This window comes from Protopterus annectens, chromosome 7.part0 (assembly GCF_019279795.1).
Source record: "Protopterus annectens isolate FY-2018-M chromosome 7.part0, PAN1.0, whole genome shotgun sequence".
Taxonomy (NCBI): domain Eukaryota; kingdom Metazoa; phylum Chordata; order Ceratodontiformes; family Protopteridae; genus Protopterus; species Protopterus annectens.
The window spans coordinates 1,138,275,352-1,138,302,194 of record NC_056739.1 but is presented as its reverse complement, the minus strand read 5'-3'; the positions used below and the strand labels follow the sequence as shown (position 1 = coordinate 1,138,302,194).

Sequence of the window (26,843 nt, the reverse complement as noted above, 5' to 3'; positions counted from 1 at the left end):
TACAATCTGCAGCCTGTATATAACACCAGAGAACATGGCACTAATCCCACTGTTGCCTGATTATGGCTCTTTAGGTGACAGCATGGACACTGTTATATTAGATGGTGATGAGGTAGTGCTTTTTAGAAATTCTTAGTGTACTAGTATCCATTAAACACAAAAATAATGTGGAATGTATGTCAGCCAGTCTTGAAACAGGTTCTCTGAAATATAATGGCCTTTGCAGAACGATTGCTTGCATTCTTACATGTCAGTTTTGGGTGGGATTCATGAATAATCTTTGTAGTATAGCAGAAAGTGTTTAGTTCTCTGCCATATGACCCTGGCATTGATGCTGGCGTTTCAGTGTGCAGGCAGCATTGTGATGCATCTGTCCTTGTTAGGGTTATGTAGGCAACTATCAAGGTAAAAAAGATATATGCACATCCAACCTCATCTGTGCTTTCTGTAAGGTAAAGACATCACGATGGAAGTGAATGGCAACTACCACACAATTACTCTATAGTACGACAATATTCACTTCATTGTGACCTCTCTCCAAGAACTCCTGATCTGTATCAACCACTGCAGGGCCTTGCTGCAAAATATGCATGCAGTGTTTGTGTGGTGTATAGTTGGCTCTGGAATTGCCTCCCAGTGTCTTCCTTCACTGCACAAACTCTCCAATACAATGGAGGATGAAGAGGAGGAGACGTTTGCATACCACACTTGCTAATGACTTCTCACATTGTGACAGTCAACATTTGGTACCCGTTTGTTTGTTTGTGTCTTTTGGCTTTTCCCGGTTAGGGGTCGCCACAGTGGAACTCCGATCCGCTAATGATTGGTAGTTGATTTTTACGTGCCAAGTTACCAGCCCTGATGCACAACCTTCAATGAAGGTACGCCCATTCATGCATGTCTCCACGCAGAAGACGATCTAGCTGAGAATCGAACCGGACAGTGTTGGTACCCGTGATTTTGCAAATTAATTTAGCAATACCCGTGATTTTGCAAATTAATTTAGCAATGCCCAACATTTTTGAGCTTTACACAAGGCTTTTATAAATCTTTGCCACTGTCTGTATCCAAAAGATGCCTCTCACTTCTGTCCACTATCCATCCTCCCAACTCTCAGCAGACATCTAGAAAAAAACAGTCTACACCCAACTCTGTCATTACATCCAGCAGTACAAACTGCTCTCTTTTAGACATCATGAATTCTGGCCTAGACAAAGTACTAAATATCATTTTCATCCCTAATCAGTGACATCCTACAAAACAACAATAGAGGCCTCATTAAAGGAACCCTTTTTATAGACCTGACAAAGGCATTTGATCTCATTGACCACTATCTTCTCCTAAACAATTTCATTGAAATTTCTATCTGTCCAGGCACCACTATCTAGTTTAAAAACTTCCTCAATGACAGACACTTCAGAGCTAAAATAGGATCTTCCCAATTACCAAAGGTGCAACACAAGCATCGATTCTTGTCCCCCTTCTCTTCTTGATATTCATTAGCAAACTTCCTAGTCACTTCCCCCATCTCCTCTCCCACTCATCATCTACGCAGGCGACATGTCATTTACTGCAGAAGTCACTCTCAGACCAGGATTCAATCCCCATCTCCATTCAGACTTACATGAGCTCCACCAGTGTCTCATAAACCACAAAATACTTCTTAATCCCCTCCAAGACCAAAATTGTACTTCGTGGAAATTCACAGAAAATTCATCATGCTTCGGACTCTTTAACTATCTTTGTGTTACACAATGCCCACCTTCAAATACCTAGGGTAATGATTTAGTCATTCTCTGAACTTCTGTGTCCATACAGACAGACAGATTGCAAGCAAAAGTAAACTTCCTTCTCTTCTAGGCCAAAGAGATCTCCCTTTTCCTGTCTCAACTAGCCAGAGCAACCATAAACAAAGGAGTTCTCATCTCTCAGCCAGACTATAGACCACCCATTTTTGTATCCTCCTCCAAGGCAAACACCACCCAACACCTGATGGTCTTCAACAGCCATCTGCCAATTCATTACAAATTCTTCCATCTTTGAGCATCATGTTTCACCCCAGGAAAAAGTGAAATGACTACTCATAAAGTAAAGATCTAACCTACTGTTAGGTTCCCAGCTCTACAAACTACTCCAACACCAAACATTTAATCACCTTGCAGCTAAAATCAATTAAAAAATACTCATACAACATGACATACTACTCACAAGACACACTACATCTCATTACCCCCTAGAACTCAACTCCACAGCACTACACAGACATTTTCCTCTCATGGACGTACTCTTTTGTAAGCTCTTCTCATCAGCTTAAGGAAGTCAACACTTACTCCAAATTCAGAATGTAACTCAAAAAGGTCATCTTCATTCAAGCCAAATGCTCAGTGCTTCTAGACATGTCATATCATTATACACACTATCCCTTTCACCTTTCCACATCTCTTCGCCTTTCACATAATTACTGAAAGTTTAACCACTTTAGAAACTAACGTAAACATTGTACGTTGCACGTTGCTTATTGAATATAAGGTATGTATAAAGGTGTTTCCTGTGTAACTAATATGAACCACTCTAGTATTCTTAACATTTCTGAAATCCAAAAGCCAAAAAGCAAACTAAGAAAAGCAACACAAGGACGAAAACTGCAGGGCAGCTCCCGAAAAGTAAACCAAATATTTATTCAAGTTAAGCACTTTTTGTTTAACAAAATAGCAAACTTCTTCAGACAAAAGCAGTCACATGAAACAGGCATTTAAATCCAACAGCATTTAGCCACTCATCCAATTAATAAAAGCAATTAAAGATATATATATATATATATATATATATATATATATATATATACATACATTTAAATTGCTTTAAAGCACCGCTCCCTAACTAAGTAATACAGACCATAGAAGTGACCAACTCTAACCAAATATTACTATGAATATAACTATGTGTTATATAAACCTACACATATTATAATAAGATAAAATAAAACATATAACAAACTAAAAAGCTAACACAATGTGTATCATCTAGTGAGACTTTTAAGTTTAAGGATGCTACTGATTGAGCAACCTTCATTTAACCCTGGTGTATTATAGGCATTCAGCCTAATCTGCCAACTTAACTCAAGTTCTTCCAACTTTAACGTATCTGGACTACCCCGGGGATTTTGAAGTACTTGGTCAATCACCATAAATTTGAAAGTGTGATGAGGGTACTGTGAGGTGTGTTTAGCCAAGGCATTCTCAAGTTTGTGTTTTCTGATGGCATAGGTATGCTCGTAAATGCGGTCACGAAGCCTCCTCTCTGTTTTACCAATATAGAAGGCCAAACATGACTGGCGCTGGGCTAAATAAACTACCACTCTAGAATTACAGTTCACTCTTAGTCTCAAATTGTACTGTTGATTGTGAACCGTGAATCTATTAGATTCGATGACATACTGGCAGTAATTGCATGCCTGGCACTTATACATCCCCACTGTTCTTACACATTTACTTGGGCGTTGATCAAAATACGCTTTAAGGTTCTTAGCTTTCTTGTAGACTACCACTGGGTGTTCACCTAGTTTTTGGAAAACATTCTTATCACTCTTAAATAAAGCCCAGTTTTTACACAAGATCTGAAAACAATCTTTACTGTTAAGGTTGCAAGTAGTTACAAAAGTAACACCTATTGGTTCAGATAAATGTGACGATCCAAGCACTTCACACACCTAAGGGGGAGTGTTGTGTGTTCCACTATATGTTATATGCTCATTATTCAGAACTGGTCTATAAAAATGTCTCAAACATTTACTTACTACCTCTTCTACAATCTCCTCTACCATAAATTCAGGATAACCTCGATGTATAAACATGTCTCTCAAATGTGAGCATTCAGCAAGAAAATCATTATCCAATGTGATAATACAAGCTGCCCTAACAAGTTAGCCCTTTACTATAGCTCGTTTCTGATGAAGGGTGTGGTAGCTAGAGAAATGTAGAAATGAGTTTGAGTATGTGTTCTTTCTATAAATAGCAGCTGTGAATTTGTGAATAGAGTGATCCTTGGACAATAAAATGTCAAGGTATGCTATAGACTCTACATTAAATGTGGCAGTAAACTTTAAGAAATGAGTGGTCTGGTTGAAATATTCAACCACTAACTCACTAAAAGAGCTGTTACCATCTAATAAAATAAAGATGTCGTCCAAGTAACGAGTATAAAAAATTAACTTGTCCTTGAACTCACAGTTGTTGAATACAAAAAAGTGTTCCCAGTGGGCCATCACCATGTTGGCCACACTGGCACCACAAGGAGAGCCCATAGCAACACCGACTTTTTGAAGGTAAAAATTCCCTTCAAACAAAAAGTAGTTATTGTCCAAAATTAAATCCAACAGTTCGTGGACTAAGTCCAACTCATTACTATTACAGCCTTGTAACCTTAACATTTGTTCAACCCACTCAAGTGCTATGTCATGTGGGATACAGGTGTAAAGGTCCTTAACATCAATAGTAAGGAAATTATAACATGCGTTAAACTCTAATTTGTTAATTTTATCCAAAAACATCCAAGAGTCTTGGCAATTTTGGTTGAAATTGACCAGGTATTTTTATAGGATAGAGTCTACAACTTTTGCACAAGGATAAGTAGGGGATCCCCTTCCATCAACCAAAGGTCTCATAGGGGGATTGCTTAAGTCCTTGTGTATTTTGGGTATACCAAATAGGCAAGGAAATCTGGGGTACATTATTGACATGAAATTGTAAATGTTCTGAGTGATTCTTCCTTCGATAAACATGTCCTCTATAGAGTTCTTGATAGTATGATAAGCATTGTTAACTTCCGAACGAGAGCTGATTGAGCAAGATGGACAGTCCAGTAACTGGGACATCCATACATTATAGTCAACCTTGTCGAATACAACAATTCCACCACCCTTATTCGGTTTGCAAAACCATATATCATGCAATTTAATGAATTCAAGACCCTCTTTCTCTACTTTAGAATTTTTACCATAGTTGACATCAATGTGTGGGGTCTGGAATTTCTGGCGGTTATCAAGTTCGCAAATGAGTTCAAACACTTGTAACAAAGGGTGAAGTGGAGGATTGAATACACTAGAGATCTTAAAGGTGTTACTGCAAGGCATGTTACTGTTACCCATCATTAAGTTAAGGTTAAGTTTCCTAATGAAAAGCTTTAGGTCGATGATAGTTTTGACAATGCCAAGTTTCTGTGCTGGAACGTAAGTGTGACCTTTTAACAGTAACTCAACCAGGTCAGGTGGAATATCAACAGAAGAGATGTTATATACGTTAAAATCTCCATTCATATTTTTAAGTATCGTCGGAGTGTTAGTTGGCAAATTGCTAAATACTGCAGTTGTTATATTATTCACTTCTACCTCAAAAGAATCAATTACATTAGAATGATCAACAGTCTCAAGGGGTATCTCAGAAGCAAAAAAATCAGGTAAATGAAGTAAACAAGTAAAGCCTGTTGAACAATCAACACAGGGCAACAAGTCTTCGGTTATCTGAACTTCTGCTTCTTTTTTTTGATTGAAGTGACCTTATCTGATGCTTGGGTCTTGCCCCTAAAAAATTAGGGTCACGTGATCTCAAATTATAGTGGCCCGACCTATTATTGTCCTGTGGGGTCTCACTCGTTCTTGAATCAATTTGTGATGTTTCATCCAAGCAAGCGTCAGGAGGAATAAAAGTGTCCAAGACCTGATTGTCACCCGTGTTAGATGGATTAACTCTGTTCACAGATAAAGAGTGAGTTGATCTAATTGGCCCAAGCCAGACCTGCGCTGGGGACGGCCTTGGATATGCTGACCCTTCATTGTACGCTTTAGAATCTCTATCTAGTTTTTTGATTTTATTGCTCCTAAGTTTGTTAAGATACTGGTCAATACTAGAAAAAATCCTACTGTACTCGTATTTGTAGCGGAAAAATTCAGTGTTAAGTCTAATTTGTTCATCCAAATCACAAACTTGTTTGTTTAACATATCCACTGACAGGGAATAATATTTAATCATTAAGTCTAACAATTCAAATCCTTGACGGTCAAACAAAGCAAGTAAGTCATTGTGAAAAGAAGAATTCGCCACTAGACCAGTAGGGTATTGATAGTGTCTTAAGCCTTTAGGAACAATGTTGAGCTTAAAACATTCCTGGAAATAAGAAATTTCCAACTGTGTCTTTTTAAGTTTAACAAGTAAACTGTCCAAGGTCTTAAGTTTAAACAAAATATCAGTCTGCTCACTGTCAGTGCTTAAACTGTGTTGAGCTGAATTAGACTCAGATGTAGAAAAAGTAAACTTATCAGCCAACCAGTTAATAATATTGAAACTCGAGCCATTATTTACCGTGTTAGCGGCTTGTGCTGCAGTCAACAATGCACAGGAAACAATCGGAACAGTTGGAATACCAGTTGTAGTATTCAAGGTAACTGAAACTCCGTTGTCTCTTTGTGGAACTTCCGTATGGTCGGTTGCTATCACATAAGCCTGTCGCTTAAGTGATTCAGGTCTTGCACTGGCCAGAATACTCCTCTGCTCTGGTTCAATACTTTGTTGGTTAAAAATTCCAAACTTTCAAATTTATGGTGATTGACCAAGTACTTCAAAATCCCGGGGTGGTCCAGATATGTTAAAGTTGGAAGAACTTGAGATAAGTTGGCAGATTAGGCTGAATGCCTATAATACACCAGGGTGAAATGAAGGTTGCTCAATCAGTAGCATCCTTAAACTTAAAAGTCTCACTAGATGATGATACACATTGTGTTAGCTTTTTAGTTTGTTATATGTTTTATTTTATCTTATTATAATATGTGTAGGTTTATATAACACATAGTTATATTCATAGTAATATTTGGTTAGAGTTTGTCACTTCTATGGTTTGTATTACTTAGGGAGCGGTGCTTTAAAGCAATTTAAATGTATATATATCTTTAATTGCTTTTATTAATTGGATGAGTGGCTAAATGCTGTTGGATTTAAATGCCTGTTTCATGTGACTGCTTTTGTCTGAAGAAGTTTGCTATTTTGTTAAACGAAAAGCGCTTAACTTGAATAAATATTTGGTTTACTTTTAGGGAGCTGTCCTGCAGTTTTCATTCTTAACATTTCTGACAAATCTTGTTTCTGAGATATTTTGGATTTTACACAAGTTGAATCTGACATTGGTCAATACTGATTAGTGCACTACATTGGTAAACAAAAATAAAATAAAATAAATTAATTATTAATAAATAAATAATTTAATGAATGACTGGTCAGATTAAATACATTCAAAGGTTGCAGATAAATTGAAGAGCCATTCAGAATAAACAAAATTCGAAAACAGTCTGTTTTAATGCACTGTTTATTAATTAAGGCAAAATGCATACAGTCATAGAGTTTATATTTTTATTAAAAAAAAAAAAGAAAACACAAATAGTTGGCAGGCCACACATACCTTATGGGCAGTGATTAATGTTTAGAAAACTGAGTTTCATAATGGAAAGCCTGTTGCATCAGACAGTTTAAAAGGAAATGAAAGGGAAGTGATGGACAAGATCAGGATAGCATGCCTTGGAGACACCTTACTTCAAATTAATTCTACTTTGACTAGTTTACAGCAGTCTGTTTGATTGTTGAATAATAAATATGGCATTTTGTAAGAGATGTTTTTGGAATCTCATATTGAAGAAGACAGCTAATTGGAAAAGACCATGTTGGCTGAGAGTATGATTTATTCAGCTAAACTATGTATAATTCTGGGACAACCCCTGAACCCATTTTTTTAAATGTGATGCCCAGAAAATGCTGGAAGATCCATTAGATGATGAACTAACTGTGCTTTTTTAAAATGAAATGGGAATTAAGTTATTAAATATTTTGTCCCAGCACAATGAGCTGAATTGGTTGATAGCATTAAAAAACAAAATAAATTTCTTTAGGCAAGGTCACAAACACACTATTTCTGATATGAAAATATCAAACACAAAGAAATTAAGGGTCATGTTGCTAAATGTTAGGAGTTTATATCAGAAACTGCACTCTCTGGAAGCACTCCTCTTACTGGAAGATGTTGAGATGTGTGCAGTCACAGAAACCTGGTTCAAGGCTGCAGAAAGTACCCTGCCCTTATGCCTTCCACACTTTCAGACCACAACATGAAGTTGTGACAACCAAAAGAGGTGGAGTATCTATCTTCATTAAAGATAACTACACCTCTAGACTGGTTAGACAAGATAAGATGTGGGTAAAACCTCCCCTTCATGTCATCATCAGTTACAGGTCCCCTTTCATGAGTCAAGAAGCCCACACAGCTTATTTAGACCTACTTGGACAATCAAAGTACATTCTAACACCCTAGTCATGGTGATTCCTCCATTAATTGTGTATCTTATATCAGCCCAAACTCACTCACACAAAAGTTCCTGGACTTTGTTAAGTCAAATGCCCTGAAACAAATAGTACACCACCTTACAAGGGGCTCTAATATTCCAGACCTGGTCTTCACCAATATGAGTGACCGATGCAATGCCTCAAGTGTAGGGCCTGCACTGGTCAAATCCAACCATAAATCAGTCATTTTTTTAAAGTAGTAATAGCACCAGAACTCTCCAAAGGAGAAGTCAGACTACACAATTCACCAAAGCTAACTATATCCTCCTGAGGGATAGACTTCTAAGCTCCAGTTTCCACAAATAGCATTGATGGCCATACTAAGGTATACACTGATGACCTGCATAAACATCTACACAAATATATATTATACAGCCATGCCTGCTAGGATTAAAGCAAGATCTTCAAGAAAAAACAAACCATCCTGGTGGATGTCTAGCAGTAATAGATTATACAATAAGTGAAAGAAACTACTGTCTAAAAATACAAAAGTGAGAACCCAAAATTGGAAGAGCACCCTCCTCGGCCAAAACAAGCAAATAAGACAACTTCTAAAATCCTCAAAGAGCAACTATGAGAAAAAATTAGCAACCATAGCCAAGGATAACCATAAGGCTTTCTTCAACTATGTCCACAATCTAAAAGATAGGACTCGGATGTGTGCTGAACTAATAGTGGATGGTATTGCATACACTGATCCAGCAGAAATTTCAAACCTGCTAACAGATAGGTTTGGTGAAAATTTCACTCCCCTATCCCCCCAAAGCATACCACAAACCATGTCTTCAGCATCACCTCCTCCCTGCATCTCCAAAGAGCAAGTCATGAATACTCTATCCAAGACTAAGAGCACAGCCTCCATGGGACCAGATGGCATTCGCAGCTGCATTCTTAATTTTCTTAAACAAGAGCTAGCTACTCTACTAGGCACCCTGTTCAACCATAGCCTGAGTACATACTTTGTCCCCACTGAATGGAAAACAGTGACTGTTATTTCCCTTCTAGAAGGGTGGCTCGGCAACAGACCTGGGTAACTACAGACCCATACGTTTAGCCAGCCTCATCTGTAAGGCAATAAATCAGCATGGATCTCATAAATAAGGATACAGGTGACCTCCAAATCCTAGATCCATCCCAGTTCAGTTTTGTCAAAGGTAGGTCATGCCTGCTAAACCTGGTGGACTTCTTCAAGAATGTGACCAGAGCCATAGACACAGGCCAAGCTGTGCACACATCCTATCTTGACTTGGCCAAGGCCTTCGACACAATCCCACAGTCAGGCATAATTGACAAGTTAAACCAGTTGAATATCAGCTCCTATGTTGTCAGGTGGTTTACAAACTGGCTCACAGATCAACAACACTCAAAGTGGGAGACTTCACCTCTACCAGCAGGCCTGTCTCCAGTGGGGTCCCACAAGGGTCAGTGGTGGGCCTCCTCTTCTTTGGCATATACTTCTCTGAAGTCCAGGCCAAAATGGAGGGGCTGTGGCTAACTATGTTTGTGGATAACTGCAAATTAGGTGCTATCATTGAATCCCCTATTGATGTCAGCGTTCTTCAAAAGGGCTTACACAGACCAATGGCAAAGCCATGGCCTTAAACCAAATGCTAAAAAATGCATCATCATTCCCTTTGGTAAAAACAGTGCCCCTGCTGATTATAAAATAAACAATAATAGCCTAAGTACCAATTCTGTAGTGACAGACATGGGAACACAAGTTGACTTTGACTTCAACTTTGACCACCGTGTGTCTACTGTGGTAAGGAAGGCATTGTATGTTGCTCACCTGATTAGCAAAGGCATTACCTCAAAAGCAAAAGAGGTTATAACTCCCCTGTACTCGCCCCTCATCAGGCCTATTATTGAATATATACTGTACCAGACACCTGCAGCAGCTTGAGAGACCTCAGATTTCTAACTAAGATAATTCATGGTCTCAAGCACATGTCTTATGCGGATAGAATGAAGTTACTGTCACTGTATTCAGTAGTGTACAGACTACTTAGTGGCGACATGTGTCTGGCTTACAGGGCTATTCCTAACTCAAATCTAATGAAAATGCTGCATAACCGTAAATCAAATGGGACTAGAGACATCTATTCCAGGGACTTCAATTTAGCCAGAGACATAATTAGGACCTGCTGGAGAGACAAATACATCTCTCAGAGGTTGACACACCTCTAGAATAGGCTTCCAACCCATGTCAAGCAGAGCACCTCCATGACCCTGTGCTCAACCTGGATGATTGGATGGGAAACCATACATTTCTGCCAGGGATTGCCCCTGCTTCTCTCCTCCATGCTAGAAAAATCTTGGGCATAGAGGATATCTCTCATCTAGTATTATATTGGGATTTTAGGGCTAGGCTTGTAAAGACCCTCGGGTCATTAGCCTAGTAACATTCTATGAACCTATATAGAGATTTAGTTGCTGGTAAAAGTCTTGGTACTGAGGGTATTTCTGATAAGTTTAAGAAATTTGAGAAAGATTTTTTTAAATACAATTCACTTAGTTATGACAATTTATTTTTTGAGAACTGTATATAAACTGGAAAAGCTCCTAAGGGAATGAGGTTCTATAAGTTTCCAAATGGACACTCACTGGAAGATCCACTATACGATGAACTAAGAGTGTTTTTTTAATTAAATGGGACTTGAGTTATTAAATATTTTGTCTCAGCACAATGAGCTGAATTGGTTGATAGCATTAAAAAACAAAATACATTTCTGGCTGAGCATCAAGAACTTGCCAGCATTTCCTGTGATTATGATAGTATGTTCACTAGGTTTGACAAATAAGTCAAGGCCATTATCGATTGTAAAAGTAAAAAATTAAAGGCAGATGAGGAGGCATGCCAAAATAAATCTGCATATCCACTCTCTAAATGTCATCACAGACAAGGAGAACATGATGCTTGTAACAATAATATGTATGATAAGCTGGGGAAATACTTCACTCCACCCATACGTAATCTGAGTGGTGGTGTGGATACTTCACTCCACCCATAAGTAATCTGAGTGGTGGTGTGGATACTTCACTCCACCCATAAGTAATCTGAGTGGTGGTGTGGATACTTCACTCCACCCATAAGTAATCTGAGTGGTGGTGTGGATACTTCACTCCACCCATAAGTAATCTGAGTGGTGGTGTGGATACTTCACTCCACCCATAAGTAATCTGAGTGGTGGTGTTGAGACGTCACTCCACCCATAAGTAATCTGAGTGGTGGTGTGGATACTTCACTCCACCCATAAGTAATCTGAGTGGGGGTGTGGAAGTTTTTTTTAGAAAATCCACTGATTAGGCATTTGGAGAGGAAAGCCAATCAGGAGCAGAACCAATACACATATGCATGCATGTATGTCATTTCCAACAGGGGAAGAAGCAGTTATCAGAAAGGAAATCACAGAGGAAAGAGTTATTCCAACAAAAAAATACAATGGAACAATAACAATGAAAGGTAGTATTTTTATATAATTTTAGTTCCGTTGTGTAAATGGACATCCAAGTATGTTGCTTTTACCAGAGCAAATGAAGTGAAAACATTAACTGAATTGCGGTTGTACACCAGATGACTGAATTTAGCATTTTACTTAAGGAATAAACATGACTGTTACGTGAATATTTTTGGATTTAAGAGGAGAAGTGTTTTAAATCCACCCTTAGTGTCTACTTTGAAGACTTATGCGATTCTGATATTAGAGAATTAAGTCCACCTAGTAAACAAATGTTTTTTAATATAAGTATTATTGAAAGAAACTCATTAAGGGAACTGATATGTATGGAATCATTACGATTTATGAAGGCTGACAAAGGTGGTGGTAAAAAGCTGTCTAGTACTTATGTTAACAATACCTGCTTTATTTTAGATTTGATATTAAAAGAGTAGTTTTTTTGCGCTTGACACAGAGTAGTTTCACCAGTGTAGTGGAGTCACTGGGTGCTGTTATAGCACAGGCGTTTGCGAATACTGGCCTAGGTTGGTGGGAAAAGGCTTTTCTTTAAAAACAGCAAGTGTTTTTGGATAATGTGTTTGTTGTATAACCACTTTATAGATGACATAATATATGGTTGGGCATGGAAAGTGAAATGTTTAATTTTACAAATGAGTTAATCAAAAGAACTATTTTTCAAATTTACATTCGGTAATAAGAGAGAGTGTGACATTCATAGAAGCAACAATAATGATGGATGTCACTGAAAGGTGTTTTAATACAAAGATGTATAGAAAAATCAACTTTTACAGACACTTATTTATATTTCAACAGTGAACACCCTAAGCACATGAAAATAATGTAGTAATAGTATAGTTTATAAGGGCATAAAATATATAATGTGGTTAAAATTCAGGATGAAATCAGGGGACATAGAAAAGACAAATTCACATCCATTTTATTAAATGGTCAGATTTTATGTAATACAGTTTTTTCTGATAACTAATACATGCAGTTATTCTTTTTTTGCCTATGACAGTTGAAAGTTTCGATACCAAGAAAATATTATTAAGTAACTGGAATATCATACAGGAAATTAGGCTCTATTTAAAATTGTAGGCACTACTCCTAGTATAATATATAGAAAGGGTCATAGCATTAAGCATTGTTTAGAAAGAGTAGATACTGTTGTGTGTAGGAATGGCATTTCAGGTAAACATGGGACTTATAAATGTAACAAATGCAAATGGTATAAATACATATATGAGAGCAGTATATTAACTATTACTCAGTGTTAATAGAAGCTTAGATACTAAAGGTTATTATAATTGTTATTCCACACACATTGTCTATATTGCATCCTGCTTGCCATGTGGCAGCTTATATGGGGTAAAACCACTAGAAAGTTTTCGGGTCTATATCACGTAGTCGAAATTTTGTAAGTTCGAACACCATATGTTCGAACCTATATGTTCGAACTTACAGAATTTCAAACACATAAAAAAAAATAAAACAATATAAAAGAAAATAAAGGGTTGTAAGCAGGGGGCAAGCTCCCCTGCACCCCCCACACCCCCACTCTTTAAATATATCAACTCTAAGACCGCACTACAATGCGGTAAAGGGAATTTTCCCTTTATTGCACTGTAACGCGGTCTTGGAGTTGGTATATTTAAAGAGCGGGGGGTGTGGGGTCCAGGGGGCTTGCCCCCATGTTTACAACTGTCAGGAAGTTTTTCCTGTGTTTTATTTATTTATTTATTTTTTAATTCAAAGTATGACAACTTTGAACATATGGTATAACGTTCAAAGTTGTCATACTTCAACTACGTAATATAGACCCAAGCTGTCCACATGTATTTCTGAACATACTTACGCTATGAATAGTAAGGATGATATAAATGTTTTGCATAAACATTCTGTAATATGTTCGGGTTTTAATTTTTTTTGTGTTGATCACGTTGATAATAAACATAAGGGGTAGACATTTTGACAATTTAAAAAGAAAATAATTGTCTTGGCAGCTTTATTTAAAAAAAGTAGGTAGTGTTCCAGGTTTAAATTAACACATTAATATAAAATGTGAATTAAAAGCATGAGATGTAAGACAATTGTTTTTTGAAATGGTAGGTTTTACATATAAAAACAGTGGTCACATGATTTAACCACATGTTAAGTGTAAAGTTTTAATGGGAGTATGCTGAGTGTTTGGTATTCTGAAGCCATGGTGGTGCAGCGGTAGCATTGTCACCTCACAGCAAGAGGTTCTCCCGTTTGATTCTAGGCTGGAGAGCCTTCTGTATGTAGTCTGCATGCCCTCCCCGTGGTCGAGTGGCATTCAAAAGACATGCGTAAATGGGCGTCAAGCTGGCACCGTAAATATCTACTGCCAATCATTAGCGGACTGGAGTTCCGCTGTGGTGACCCCTAACCAGGAAAAGCTGAAAGAAGAACAACTACATGCTGAGTGTTTGGTATTCTGATAAAGTCTGACTACTGACAGGAAGAAAGCGCTAATGGTATTAAACAGTTTTTTTATTTTCCATGGTTGGTGATTATTTTGATAAGCAACTGATATATAATTGGCGCTACTGGAGTGTTAATTTCCTTTTTAAGATTAGGATAAGAAAGTGTACACATTATACAAAGTAGCCAAATTAAGACATCAGACATGAAACTTGTAGTATTTAGCTTTGTGATCTCTAGACGCTAGAGCTTTTGATGACTAACAATTTTCCTGCTAATCATACTGAAGCAATTGTACTTAAACCAGTTCTGCCTTGACTAAGCCTTCTAAAGTTTCTCACCATAAATTACTATGTAAAAGTTGCCATTTGTTTGAAGACAGCCAAGAAATTTCACAACTTGTATTTCACAGCACCTCTAAATGAGTGTGACTTTCTTTCATCAGGAAGATAATAAATAGAAAAATAGAATAAGCAGTCTTGTACGGCATTCAATTTACATCATTAGTCTCTGATACTATGCATATTCTATCACAGATGGGCTTTATATTTCAAAGCTATCATTCCTGTCCACAAAAATACAGCTTTTAAAATGCTGAAACATCAAACCTAAAAATATTGGAAATATTTTCTTCTAACATATGAAAAAAGTTTTCCATAATATGACAACTAAAAATGTACACAAATGTCAAGCAAAATAACCATGTCTCTCAGATCAGTGTTTTCATCTATAGAAAATATTGTTGCATATTTTCCAAGCATTAATTCATTCAAATTGGTCCTGTGTGATCTGACTAACACCTGACTGCCTGCCACCTTGGTAACTCAAGATTCTATTGGCTGAGGCTGAAAGGATTTATCTCTGTCTTAATGTATGTTTATAACTGGAGAATATTCAGTAATGAAATAATGGGCCTGGGTCCAGGGCTGTGCACTGCAAGGGTAAATCGTCCAGCAGAAAACATGTTTTATTTTACCATATGTCTGCTAATGTTTTTAAATTACCGGGTATACAATGTCAGTCAATCCACTTCTAACCAACTTAGTTTAGTGGCTGTAAAGTTGATATCAGTTTTACAAAAAATACCCAATTTAGAAATGCGTCTTTTGGTATGTAGGCTGGGTATCTGACTGTGATGTGGCCAAACTGGGTTCAAATACAAAACCTGGTGTCTGAGAACTAGTAAGAAGATACTAAAGGAACTGCCACTTGCTGTATCATCCCAGGGGAGGATGCACAAAGTTGTCATTGCACTGTTATCCCCTAGTAGAGGCTTGGGTGGCAAAAGTGGTCAGTGCTTAAGATTAACTTGACTGGCCCTTGCAGAATCTTAGCCCTATGTGCATGTAGAAACATATGCTAGCAATTTAAGCTTTGGCTACAAAGCAAGTAAAGGAGTGTATACGTCCACTGATAGACCCTCTATTAGTTAGGGCCCTTTGTATCTTACGGTGACATCTGCTTATAATAAGGTCCTGTGATTCCAGAATGTGGAAGTCACATGAAAATGGATGTTGCAAGTTGCATTAGACAGGAGACTGGGTAGAAGAATAGACTATAACACTAGGGGAAAAAGCAATAAAAAGGAGACTGACATAAATATAATGAGCTACATTTCTGAAAGGGAAACAACTGGTATTTTGTGAGTAAACCATGGCCTTGCTAGCAGTATGATATAAGATATATGGCATATGTAAGAGATGTGCTTTATGCCATATAAACATGGTTATGAAAGCAGTTAAAGGCTTCATATCTGACTGTCTGCTGAGATGCTTTATAATGCAAACGTTCTTATAACCAGTGGTAAACTGTACTGTTTGTAGCACATCTGTTTTATGCTATTTTTTATGAATGACTTCTATGAAAAATGGCTGTATTTTACCGCCAATTGCAGTCCAGTGTACTTTTCAGAAAAGCAAACAAAACTGAAAAGCATATCTATAATATTCCTTGAGAGGTGGTGAGACTGTGTTCATTTTTTTATTTTCTTCATGTTGAGGTACACATCTGTGAGACGTGCTTAATGTTTATCAGCTTTGTCTAGCTGCTTGCTTACCTGTAGCTGTATTTATTTGCATATGTGCTTATCAATCTGCTTTTCTACATATTTCTTATATTATTCAACGACTGCAAGATGCATATATAGGTACAGCAAACAGACTTCCCTATAAAAATAGAGGTATTTTTAAAAAAACTCTTTTTCTTTATAGGCTGCCATATACTGGTTAAAAAAGAATTACAGAAGTTGTTTCTTATCTTGCTATCAGTTTCCTCCTACGTGATCTTCATTCACTTCCCTAGTTTTGGTCATTGTTTCATAAGATGTGTGGCTCACGCTAGTGAGAACATCGCTTCTGTTTCCATGTTACAGGTTCTGCATCGAGTATAAAACTTAGAATTTTCTTTTACACTCTTGTAATATTCCATCTGGTTATGAAATATTCACATACATGGGATTCCAGTACTGTTTTATAAATGTGTAGCCTGCCTATAAAATAGTGAAACAACATGAACTATTGTTTAAAATATACATGTACTGTATTTTTTGTCGATATATTTTGATGTTGACTAGACCATTTAAAAATGAATGTGTTTATTTTGCTGTACAGTACTTTAATAGTATTTCTGTTGTTAATACTGAACTTTTACTTTGCTTTCTGCAACCCAGAACAAGATTGCTTTCTGCTTCCATAAGTGGAAGGGAATTCAACATTTCATATTGTTGCTTTTGTATGTAACTTACTTTTTTAAAGCTTCTCGAAGGTTTTTAAATCTGCCTTCTGATGATACCAATTTTTGTAGCTTGTCAATTAAAGCTCTTGTCTGTAACAAACATCAAAAGAACACATATTAATCAAACAGAAAATGTGTTGAATTAAAAAATGTCATTCAATAAACCAATAAATATAATGCAATTACTATACTTTTTATTTACTTCCATTTAGCTGAAAGAAAAATCATGCAATACTGCACATATAATATTTTTACATCTTCTGTGTATGACATACATGCACAAAACATAAAAAATAGTTTAGCAATGAAGTATAAAATGAAACAGAATTTAGCTGTGAGGCACAATGCATATGATTAAATATGTTTTCACTGCCATCTTAAAATATTAGGTATATTCTGTCTGGTTGTTAATGTCTCTAGTAGTATACCATGTTTTATTTCTTTCTTTCTTTTACCATCTAGCCCTTGTATGAACTATAGTTAAAAATAAAAATAAAAATGTTATGATCTGTTGGTGTAATAGATAAGGTTAAGACTATAGCCTGCTATCTAGCTCCATACTGTAGAACTGTATTTGAATCCATCAAACTCCATTCGGATAATATGTGACTCCTAGGAAGTCACATAACCAGACCAAAGCTCTGGGGTTTTCCCTAAAAAGAAACAATAGTGTTCAGTGGATCTTTCCTGATTAAAGATATGAATAAAATTAAAAGTCATGTTATTTGATATCCTTAATAGTTATATAAGTTGAGAGTCAAATTAAATCAAATTATGTGCAGGGAAAGATACATTCTAAAATGCCTGCCTACAAGATCTTATACCATTTGTTAACATACTGATTAAACAGATTGGACTTAAAGGCAGCTATAGCCTTCTTATGCCTGATATGCCATAGCAGGGAATTCCATAGCTCTGTAACTGACTTTGAAAACCACTAAGTTGTCCTTTTGTTCTTAGTGATTGGCCTTCTAAGTTTGAGATCCCAATAGAAATATCACCTAAGGGCTTCTAGATTTAGACATTTGAGTATAGTGTTTATCATCCTAGAAAAAGTATTTATGAAAAGTATGAGTGTGTATGTTTGAAAAGATAACGTTTTGTTCACTTCATCTCTGAGATTATGTTATATTTGCATGGTGGCCGAAGGCAGCAATAAGTCTATCTGTTCTGCTCTTTGAGTGTATTCAACATTCTACCTGTTCCCCATTTCTATCTTTATTCATATCTGTTCTCCCACCTTCTTGAATGTTCGCATCAGTTCCATCAACATCATTAACTTTGGCAGTCCATTTTACTCTAGATCTTTATAATTACTGACAATTTCCATATTATCAGGTGTCATATGTTATATCAATTTTTTTTCTCGAAGTGAATGACACATTTTGTCTTGACACTTAAACACATGCAATGTGTTTGTGCATGACATTCATCATGTTAAGGATAACTTGAACATGCTATCAGTCCTTAGGTCTAAATGTACTCTGACCCATTTTATTGTTGTTTGCATGTGTAATATAAAATAATGAGTTGTCATTTACAGCATCTGCTAAATAATTGTTGAAAATGTCAGGTCCCAATAATGTGTTTAGAAGAACTCATTTGTAAATGCTGTTCTAATTGCTGTGGTGTATTTCCAGTTCAGTACATCATTCTCTGCTAATGAAGCATCTCACATTCCAAATAAACTAACTCTCAGAAAAGTCCAAGACTGTGATGTATTTATGTAACAAGCACATTGTTCACTATACCAAAAACACTTGACAATAAATGTAAATAACATCAACCTGGAACTCTTGTTAAATCCATCTATTTATGCTGTAAAAGTACTGCCTTGCTGTGGCAAAGACCCTTCCGGAGTATGTTGGTGACTGTAAAAAGCATTTACGATCTTTAGTTCCTCCAGAAGAATATCGGATACAGGTTTCTCCTTATTTTTCTAGTGTTAAACAGAAGTCTTATAGGTATGTAATTTCTGACATCGCTCCTGTAATACTGCTTTCTCCATTCTCCAGGGAGAACACTTTCCTCAAAAAAATTTCTAAACAGTATCGCCCCCATAAACTCCCTTTTTAATTTATATACCACTGAAATGAGAATTTGTTGCAACACCACAAACAAAAAATCTGTGGGTAGGAAAAGCTGAGATATGCCTAGCCAGAGCATTGGTGTTAATTTTGTTATTAATACTATATTGATGCTCATAAATCCTTAATTGTACCTTCCTTTCAGTTTTTCCGATATAAAATGCCTCACATTGATCACAGGTAGCTACATAAACTACCCCCTGGGAATCACAATTGTGCCTACCATATATATGATATTCTCTATCTCTGATTTTTACTTTGTTTGTTGTTTTTATATACTTGCATTGGTGGCATCTCCCACAATTAGTCATTTCCAACTTCATTTTAGAAGTTCTTATGGACCTCTCAACTAGACATTTCAAGTTCAAACCCCTTCTAAAAGTCAACTGACGGGTTGAACTTAAAGAATTTCTAAGATGGATATCATCTGAAATGAACACCCAGTTTTTATTAATAATCTCCCTGGTAAGACGAAAATCTAGTGAAAAAGTCATTAAAAATCTAATAGATTGGTCAGAAGTTTTTTTGTTTGTGGTGTTGCAACAAATGGAGTTTAAACAGAGGGGAGGGCCTTGGGAACTTAAATTGGAGGAGGCAGAGTTGTAATGGCAGATTCGAACAGCAGCGCATATTTTTCTGGGGTTAAATGAGGCTTTATCCATTAAAAGTTTATTGAAATTGAAGGCCCTTACTAGGTAGGAATGGGCATTTAACCTCATTTTTACGAAGTTTTGGTTACGCATAAAAACATTTTTGAGTTTATGAAGTTAACTTATATTGTATTAACTCAAATTTTTCTGGTCTTGATTCTAGTAAATACAACGTGTTAAGCACTAGAAAAAATATAATAATATTTGATTTTAGTACAACATAAACAATTATAGTTTTTCGTTAAGGTTATTTTATAGTTTAATAATATATGTTTAGGTAGGTTTAAAATAGTTATGGTGTATAACTCATTATTTTTTTGTATATAGTTTTATATACATTTTTACATTATGGGTATCAATATTCATTATATTGTTTTTAAATGAATAAGATTTAGTGTTTTAGACTAGTGGTTTCTGGAAGGGTATGGTTAGCAGTGAGCATATGGAGAAAGTTTTTAAGGTTTATTCATTTCCTTATTTAAAGTGATTTTTTGATGTTTTATATAAATTAACTTATTTTACAAATATCGGCAATATTGCTTTAATTAAGAAACTGAATGATGACATCATGTTTGTGAATAGTTGCTTACTGGCTCTGAGTTTAGTTCGAGTGTTTAAACTGGGAGGCATTGAGTTTTTTACTCAGTCTGAAGAAGCTGATTCACTTGTTTCAGCGAAAGCGCTAACTTTAAATAAAAGTGTCAAAGTATCTGTTGCCTGCTCGTTTTTCTTTTTTTGTTTGGTTTGGCAGTAGTAAGTTTTTGTTACCTCTCTGGTCACCACTAAGTAAATTTGATACCCCCTTTTTTCAGTCCAATCTGACGGTTTACTTCAGAGATATTTTTTCCTGTTTTAAAACATTCTTATGAACCCATATCAGCCTGGCTTGATTTTAGCACCTAGTAAACATATCACACTATATAAATTGTCAGTGAGGCAAAACAGAGAATCTATATCACATTTTATAGCATCTGCTCTCACATGGATACCTCCAAATTAATGTTTGTATTTTGTTGATCACTATGAAATTTAGCTGCCATTTCTTCCTTAATTGTCTATATCTCTGCCTGGTTGTTTGCTTGCTTTCTTGTTTGTTTATTTTTGTTAAGCAGGTTAGCTCTGCTGGGTGGGGGCTATTTTCGGAGGGACCCCGGGAAGAAAAGCTCCCAGCATTGACACTGAAACACATCAACATTTTGTCTTTGCAAAATAGTCCAGTCAACAATGCTTGAGACAGTATACATTTTGGAAGATAGGCAGATAACATAGAATGCCATACAGTTTATATACATAATTATATATTCTACTTACACGGTTTCATACACTATCAAAACATAGACACTTCTCATATACTAAACATAGATTTATATATCACAGTATGTAGCAGACATGATATACATAGTTATAGCCTGCACTGCTATCATATAATCCGAGCTTGGTGTCTTAAAATAAAATGACAAAGTAATTCACTCATATATATATATACCTTTAGCAATCTACAGTATTTGATTTGTGTAACACTTTGAGGACTAGGCACCAAACCTGGCTAATACGGTACACAAAATGAAAAAAGATGAACAGTGACATTTTAAAAATGAAAAAGAGGTACAAATGCCACAAACAGTAAGATGGACAGGGATATATGTGAAAACACACCATTTCCATGGGACCTGGTTGAAGTAGGCTTTCTGTCAGAAGAACAACGTGAATACTGTATATTTTTAAAATTCAATAGGACACACATCAAATAAAACAAAGTCAGCAGAAACCATTGATAAAATGCAATATACAGACAGTGTGGTTCAGACAGCAGTGACCTATTTCCATGAATTATGATGCACACAACCTGGTGAAGATACTTTTACCTTCATAAGTAAAAAGACTACATTTTGTATCGCAGTCAAATTAGCTAGGCAACTGCTTACCCATAGTTCCTTTATTCATGTTGATCATAAACAACAAATTCTTTCTACTTGGCTTCTCTCCTATTCTTCCAAGTTATGATTCACCCCCATGCCAGACCCAAAAATATCTGCATCTTCTCCCTCACTCTGTTAACTCCAATCATTTCTTCCATTTGACTAACCCAGGGGAACTTCTTGATTTCTTCAAATAATAAAAACTCTGCTTTTTCAGAAAAGTACTCCATTCCCAAGCTGCAGCATGACCCCCAAATCTGTCATCATACCCTTCTGTCACACATTCGGTGTCACTCACTACAAATCTTTCCTCCTAAACATTGAATGCATTATGCCTCTTAGATGTCTACTGCTTTTCAATCAATCAGTCAGTGTTACCTCATTGTTAACAGCTATTCAACTAAATTGACAGCCATGGGTGCTGGAGCCATAGAGTGAGGGGGGAGGGGAGCCCCCCACTTTTGCAGATCATCCGTACCTCAAACTGTCCCAAATTACTTCTTATTGTCGTGCATTAGCTGATGTCATTGCACCTGTCATGGTGCATGTATTTCTGGTTTTCAAATGCTTTTGCGAGCGGGAATGGACGGTTTTATTTAGCTGCTGCAGGATGTATTTTTGGAAGCTGGCCTGGGTGATTTACTCAGAAGATGGAATTTGGTGTCCGGACTTACTGGGAGTAGCTTTTTCAGAGTGAGCAAGCTGGTGTGTGTGTGTGTGTGTGTGTGTGTGTGTGTGTGTGTGTGTGTGTGTGTGTGTGTGTGTGTGTGTGTGTGTGTGTGTGCGCGCACACGTGTGTGCATGTGTAATACTGCAAGTTAGGGGGCTGTGTAGTAAAATGACTTTGATCATGCTCAAACACTAAGCTTTATTACTAGCAAGTGTCTTAAAACTCCAGAACAACTGCTAGGTCTCCTTTATTTTAATTGTTAGTTTTTTGTTTCTTTTTGTTTTTGTAAGTTACTGAGGAATTACAGTCTTGTGAATATCAGTCAGAGAGTTTAATAGTTTGTTGTTCAATGTGAGTGGTCTTTAAGTTTGTCTTCCTGTTTTTTAAGAAACTGCTGGTTTAGCTTAGTGGTATATTGCTCTGACTATAGTGCACAGCGTTCTAGGGCCAAGACCTGGCAGTGAAATGCATGGTGGTAACACATTTTATGCAATCAACTTTCCAAAATTATACAAGCAATGCTTAAAATGTGTCCCTGGTTTTTGGCATTTTGCCCCTCTCCAATTGAAAATAAGTTCAAGAAGCTGTGCAACATGCCTATGGCTTACACTACTGCGGTTCTGTATTTATATATTGTGTGTAGAAGTACACTGTTGTCATGGAAATGTTCTGAACAGGGCAGTTTTGTCATTACTGGTGCATACATTTTGCTTCATTGTCTACTGGAAAAATGTTCAAACAATAAATTTAAAATGCAATTGTGTGTGGAAGTAGACTGTTATTTGTGGAAATGTTCTGAATAGGGCAGCTTTGTCATTATTGGTGCATGCATTTTGCTTCATTGCCTACTGGAAAAATGTTCAAACAATAAATTTAAAATGCAATTGTGTGTGGAAGTAGACTGTTACCATGGAAATGTTCTGAATAGGGCAGTTTTGTCATTATTGGTGCATACATTTTGCTTCATTGCCTACTGGAAAAATGTTCAAACAATAAATTTAAAATGCAGTTGTGTGTGGAAGTAGACTGTTATCATGGAAATGTTCTGAATAGGGCAGTTTTGTCATTATTGGTTAATGCATTTTTGTTTCAATACCTACTGGAAAAATGTTTAAACAATAAATTTAAAATGCGCTCAAACTTAAGTCTAACAAGTGTGCTGTGTTATACAAGGAATATAATTTAATACAATCAGAAAGGTGAATCAATGAATGCATACATGTATGCATGGCCCTAAAAATGTGCTTGAAAACAGCCCAGAGGAAAGTGTGAAAGGCTCAAAATCATGGGCAAATTTTAAGCTTTACTCTTGTTACCAAAGCAATGGATGAAGGTAAAACAGTTCACACCACATTACCTTGACCTAGCCAAGCCTTTTGAGACAATCCCCTACTCAGGTGTAGTACAAAAGATGAATAATGTCGGAGCAAACACTTACATCACCAGCTGCATTGATGAATAATGTCAGAGCAAACACTTACATCACCAGCTGCATTGATGAATAATGTCAGAGCAAAGACTTAGATCACCAGCTGCATTGATGAATAATGTCGGAGCAAACACTTACATCACCAGCTGCATTGCCAGCTTGGCTCACAGGATGCAGGAGATCAAAACAGGGGAAGAGACCAGTCACCAATGAAGTCTCCCAGGTTTCAGTGCTGAGACTTTTTCTGTTTGGCATATACATCTCAAAAGTAAAAGGAAATACCAAAGAACTTTGGCCAGCTAAGTTTGAAATGACTGCAAGCTAGGAGAAGTTATTGAATCCCCAAATGACTTAACCATCATTCAGGAAGGTTTATCCCAAATAATAATTGGTGTAAAAATCATGACAATGCCCTCTGAGAACTGATCCAATTGTTTGGCATTTGGAAACTTGTGTGTACAGTGACCTAACTTTTGACCAACATGTGCCCAGAATCATAAAGCCTTTCTATATTGCACAGCTTATAAACAAATTGATTGTGACTAGATCTAGAGATGTTTTTGTCCCCCTTTACAAAGCTCTCATTATGTCAATCATTTTGTATAATGCCTGCTTTGGCATGTATCTGTCCAGCCCCATGCAACAATTGGAATATCTTCAGAGATACCTTACTAAAAGGATACAAGTCTTAAACAATAGGTCTTGCATGGACCACCTCAAAGATTTATTACTATACTCAGTATCCTACAGAGTGCTTAGAGGTGACATGTCTGGCTTACAAGGCATCCTCTAACCTAATACAGATGGACCTACTGAACATCAGCAAGTCAAATAGCATAAGAAATATTCAGTCCAGGTATCTAAACTGAATGTTGTGGAGAGATGGATATATATCACAGAGGCTACCACTGTTCCGGAACAGACTATCCATAAAAATAAAGCAAAGCTCATCCATCCATATTCAAATGCAACTTGGATCTAAGGATGGGTAATAGAAAATGTACTCCAGGATTTCCCCTCATGCCACTAATGGATAAAGGCAATTCCTAAATGCTGCATCCCTTACATGGCCCCCTCAAATTATCTATGGTATGATCACAGTTGTTCTCACTAGGGCTAATATACAATTATCAGCCATGGGGATAGCTAAGACCAATCAGAAAATGTTAATTCAAGCACCAAAAGGGAATTGGCTAAGCTTAAAATGCCCTCCAAGTGAACCTATGTTGTGGTAGCAAATAGTTATAAAAAAATTACCCTTTTTATAGGTTCATAGGTTGGTACTAAGCTATCGGCCCTAGGGCCTATACAAGCCTAGCCATAACAATTCCCTGGCTATTACTTCCCTGGTCCCCTGTCTAACAGGGCAATTGATGTGATCCCTGGGGTGAATTTCCTATCTCCCATCCAATTGTCAAGGTTCCTTTTGAAGAGGGCCAAAAAGGCGCTCAGCTTGACATGTATGGGCAGTCTATTCCAGAGTATGGGGAGTCTCTGGGTCAGGAACCTATCCCTCCAGGATGTTTTGTTCATTGTGATGACCAGGTTAAGATCCCTGGAGTGTGTGGCTCTGAGGGATTGGGATTTCTTTAAGTGTAGTATGTCCAACAGCTCTGGGTTTGACATGGCCTTGTATGTTACGCAGAGATCGCCTCTGAGCAGGTGATATGCGACAAAGTATAGGTGGAGTTTTTTTAGATGGTCAGCATAAGGCATCTGCTTTAGGCTTGTGACTCTTTTAGTGAGGTATTAGTTTACTAAGTGCCCCTGTCACCCTCCGCCCCCCCAGTCTAACAGCTTCTGGCACCTATGTTGACAGCAGTAAAATAACAATGGATTTCAAAGAGTAAAAACGGGTCTAAAACCTACAATCTCCCACTTACAAGTCAAAACTTCTTCTTCTAGATGTATCCTTAACATATGGTGCACCTTACATACACCTGATAAGAGTAAATGTGTCAAACAATTTATAAAATTACATGCATCTGTTAGAAATGCCATTTTTATTTTTAGACAATTCTTAACTTTCTCTTCAGCAGTAACATGGACACACAATTACCCACTCCACTTGCAACATTTTTCAATCAACTGTTTGTACTATGAACATAAACATTACATGAGTTACTTTAGCCTTCTGAAAAACTATGTAAATCATTTCCTGCCTCTGCAGAGTCACACACAGTAATAAGGCATGGTTGAACATGTCTGATCTGATCAGTTTCAAATGAAATAAATTAAGTTTAGCAAAGGAGTATGCGTGACATGTTCAGAATCAACCAGTACAGGGCCTACTAAACACATTTTCAGTTCTAAAATATCTAATACTTTTGCTTTGAGTGTCTGTTCTCTTCATTTCACTGCTGTCCTGCATACAGCAGACACCTTAAGGCCACCAAGTGCTTAAATGCTAGGTGTGATTACTCTCCAATGTCTCCTCTATACACTACTTTTATGCGGAAATAAATGATAATCCAACTGACTTTTACATAAACTGGTCATTTCAACTGGAATGCAAGTCAGCCACTTGTCTGCAAGCTTAAACCATTGGCAACACTATACAAAGATCACATATTAGAGTATGATAATATGAGAAAATTTATTACAGAATTCGGAGTGTATGACCTTACTTAATTCTGGTCTCACCAGCAAAGTCATGCAATGAGATATACATTTTCAGCTAGGATTGCCTAATCTGAGCTAGCAATGACCAAATACACACTAAGCTACTGTAACATCTTCTGTGTGGGGAAAACACTTCTGAACGGGAACACCCTCACTTAAGCAAAGAAGAGGCAGCAAATACCACTGTTAGGTAGACAATGTCAGAATTAAGCAGACACTCACATGGCACAGTGACAACACTATAGCACTGTTCTGCATACCTTCCTTCAATAACTGACAACTGCCAGTTGTGACAGAAAATAACTATGTGGAGGGGGCTGCTAACAATGAACTAACAGCAACCACCTTACAGAGTCTGCTGATTTTATTAGCAATGCTTCCATTTCTTAGAAGCAAAACTTAACAAACATGTTGAGATTACGCTCATTAGTCAAGGATGCTCACTCACA

General features: G+C 36.9%; 1 protein-coding gene across 1 annotated transcript in view; it reads right to left on the bottom strand.

Moving 5' to 3' along the window:
- RASGRF1 (Ras protein specific guanine nucleotide releasing factor 1) overlaps window positions 1–26,843 on the bottom strand; it is an 892,789-nt gene that overhangs the window by 40,366 nt on the left and 825,580 nt on the right. Inside the window, exon 24 of the mRNA XM_044076380.1 lies at window positions 17,028–17,107. Within this exon, the coding sequence (XP_043932315.1) occupies window positions 17,028–17,107 (80 nt within the window). The remainder of the gene's footprint in view (window positions 1–17,027; window positions 17,108–26,843) is intronic.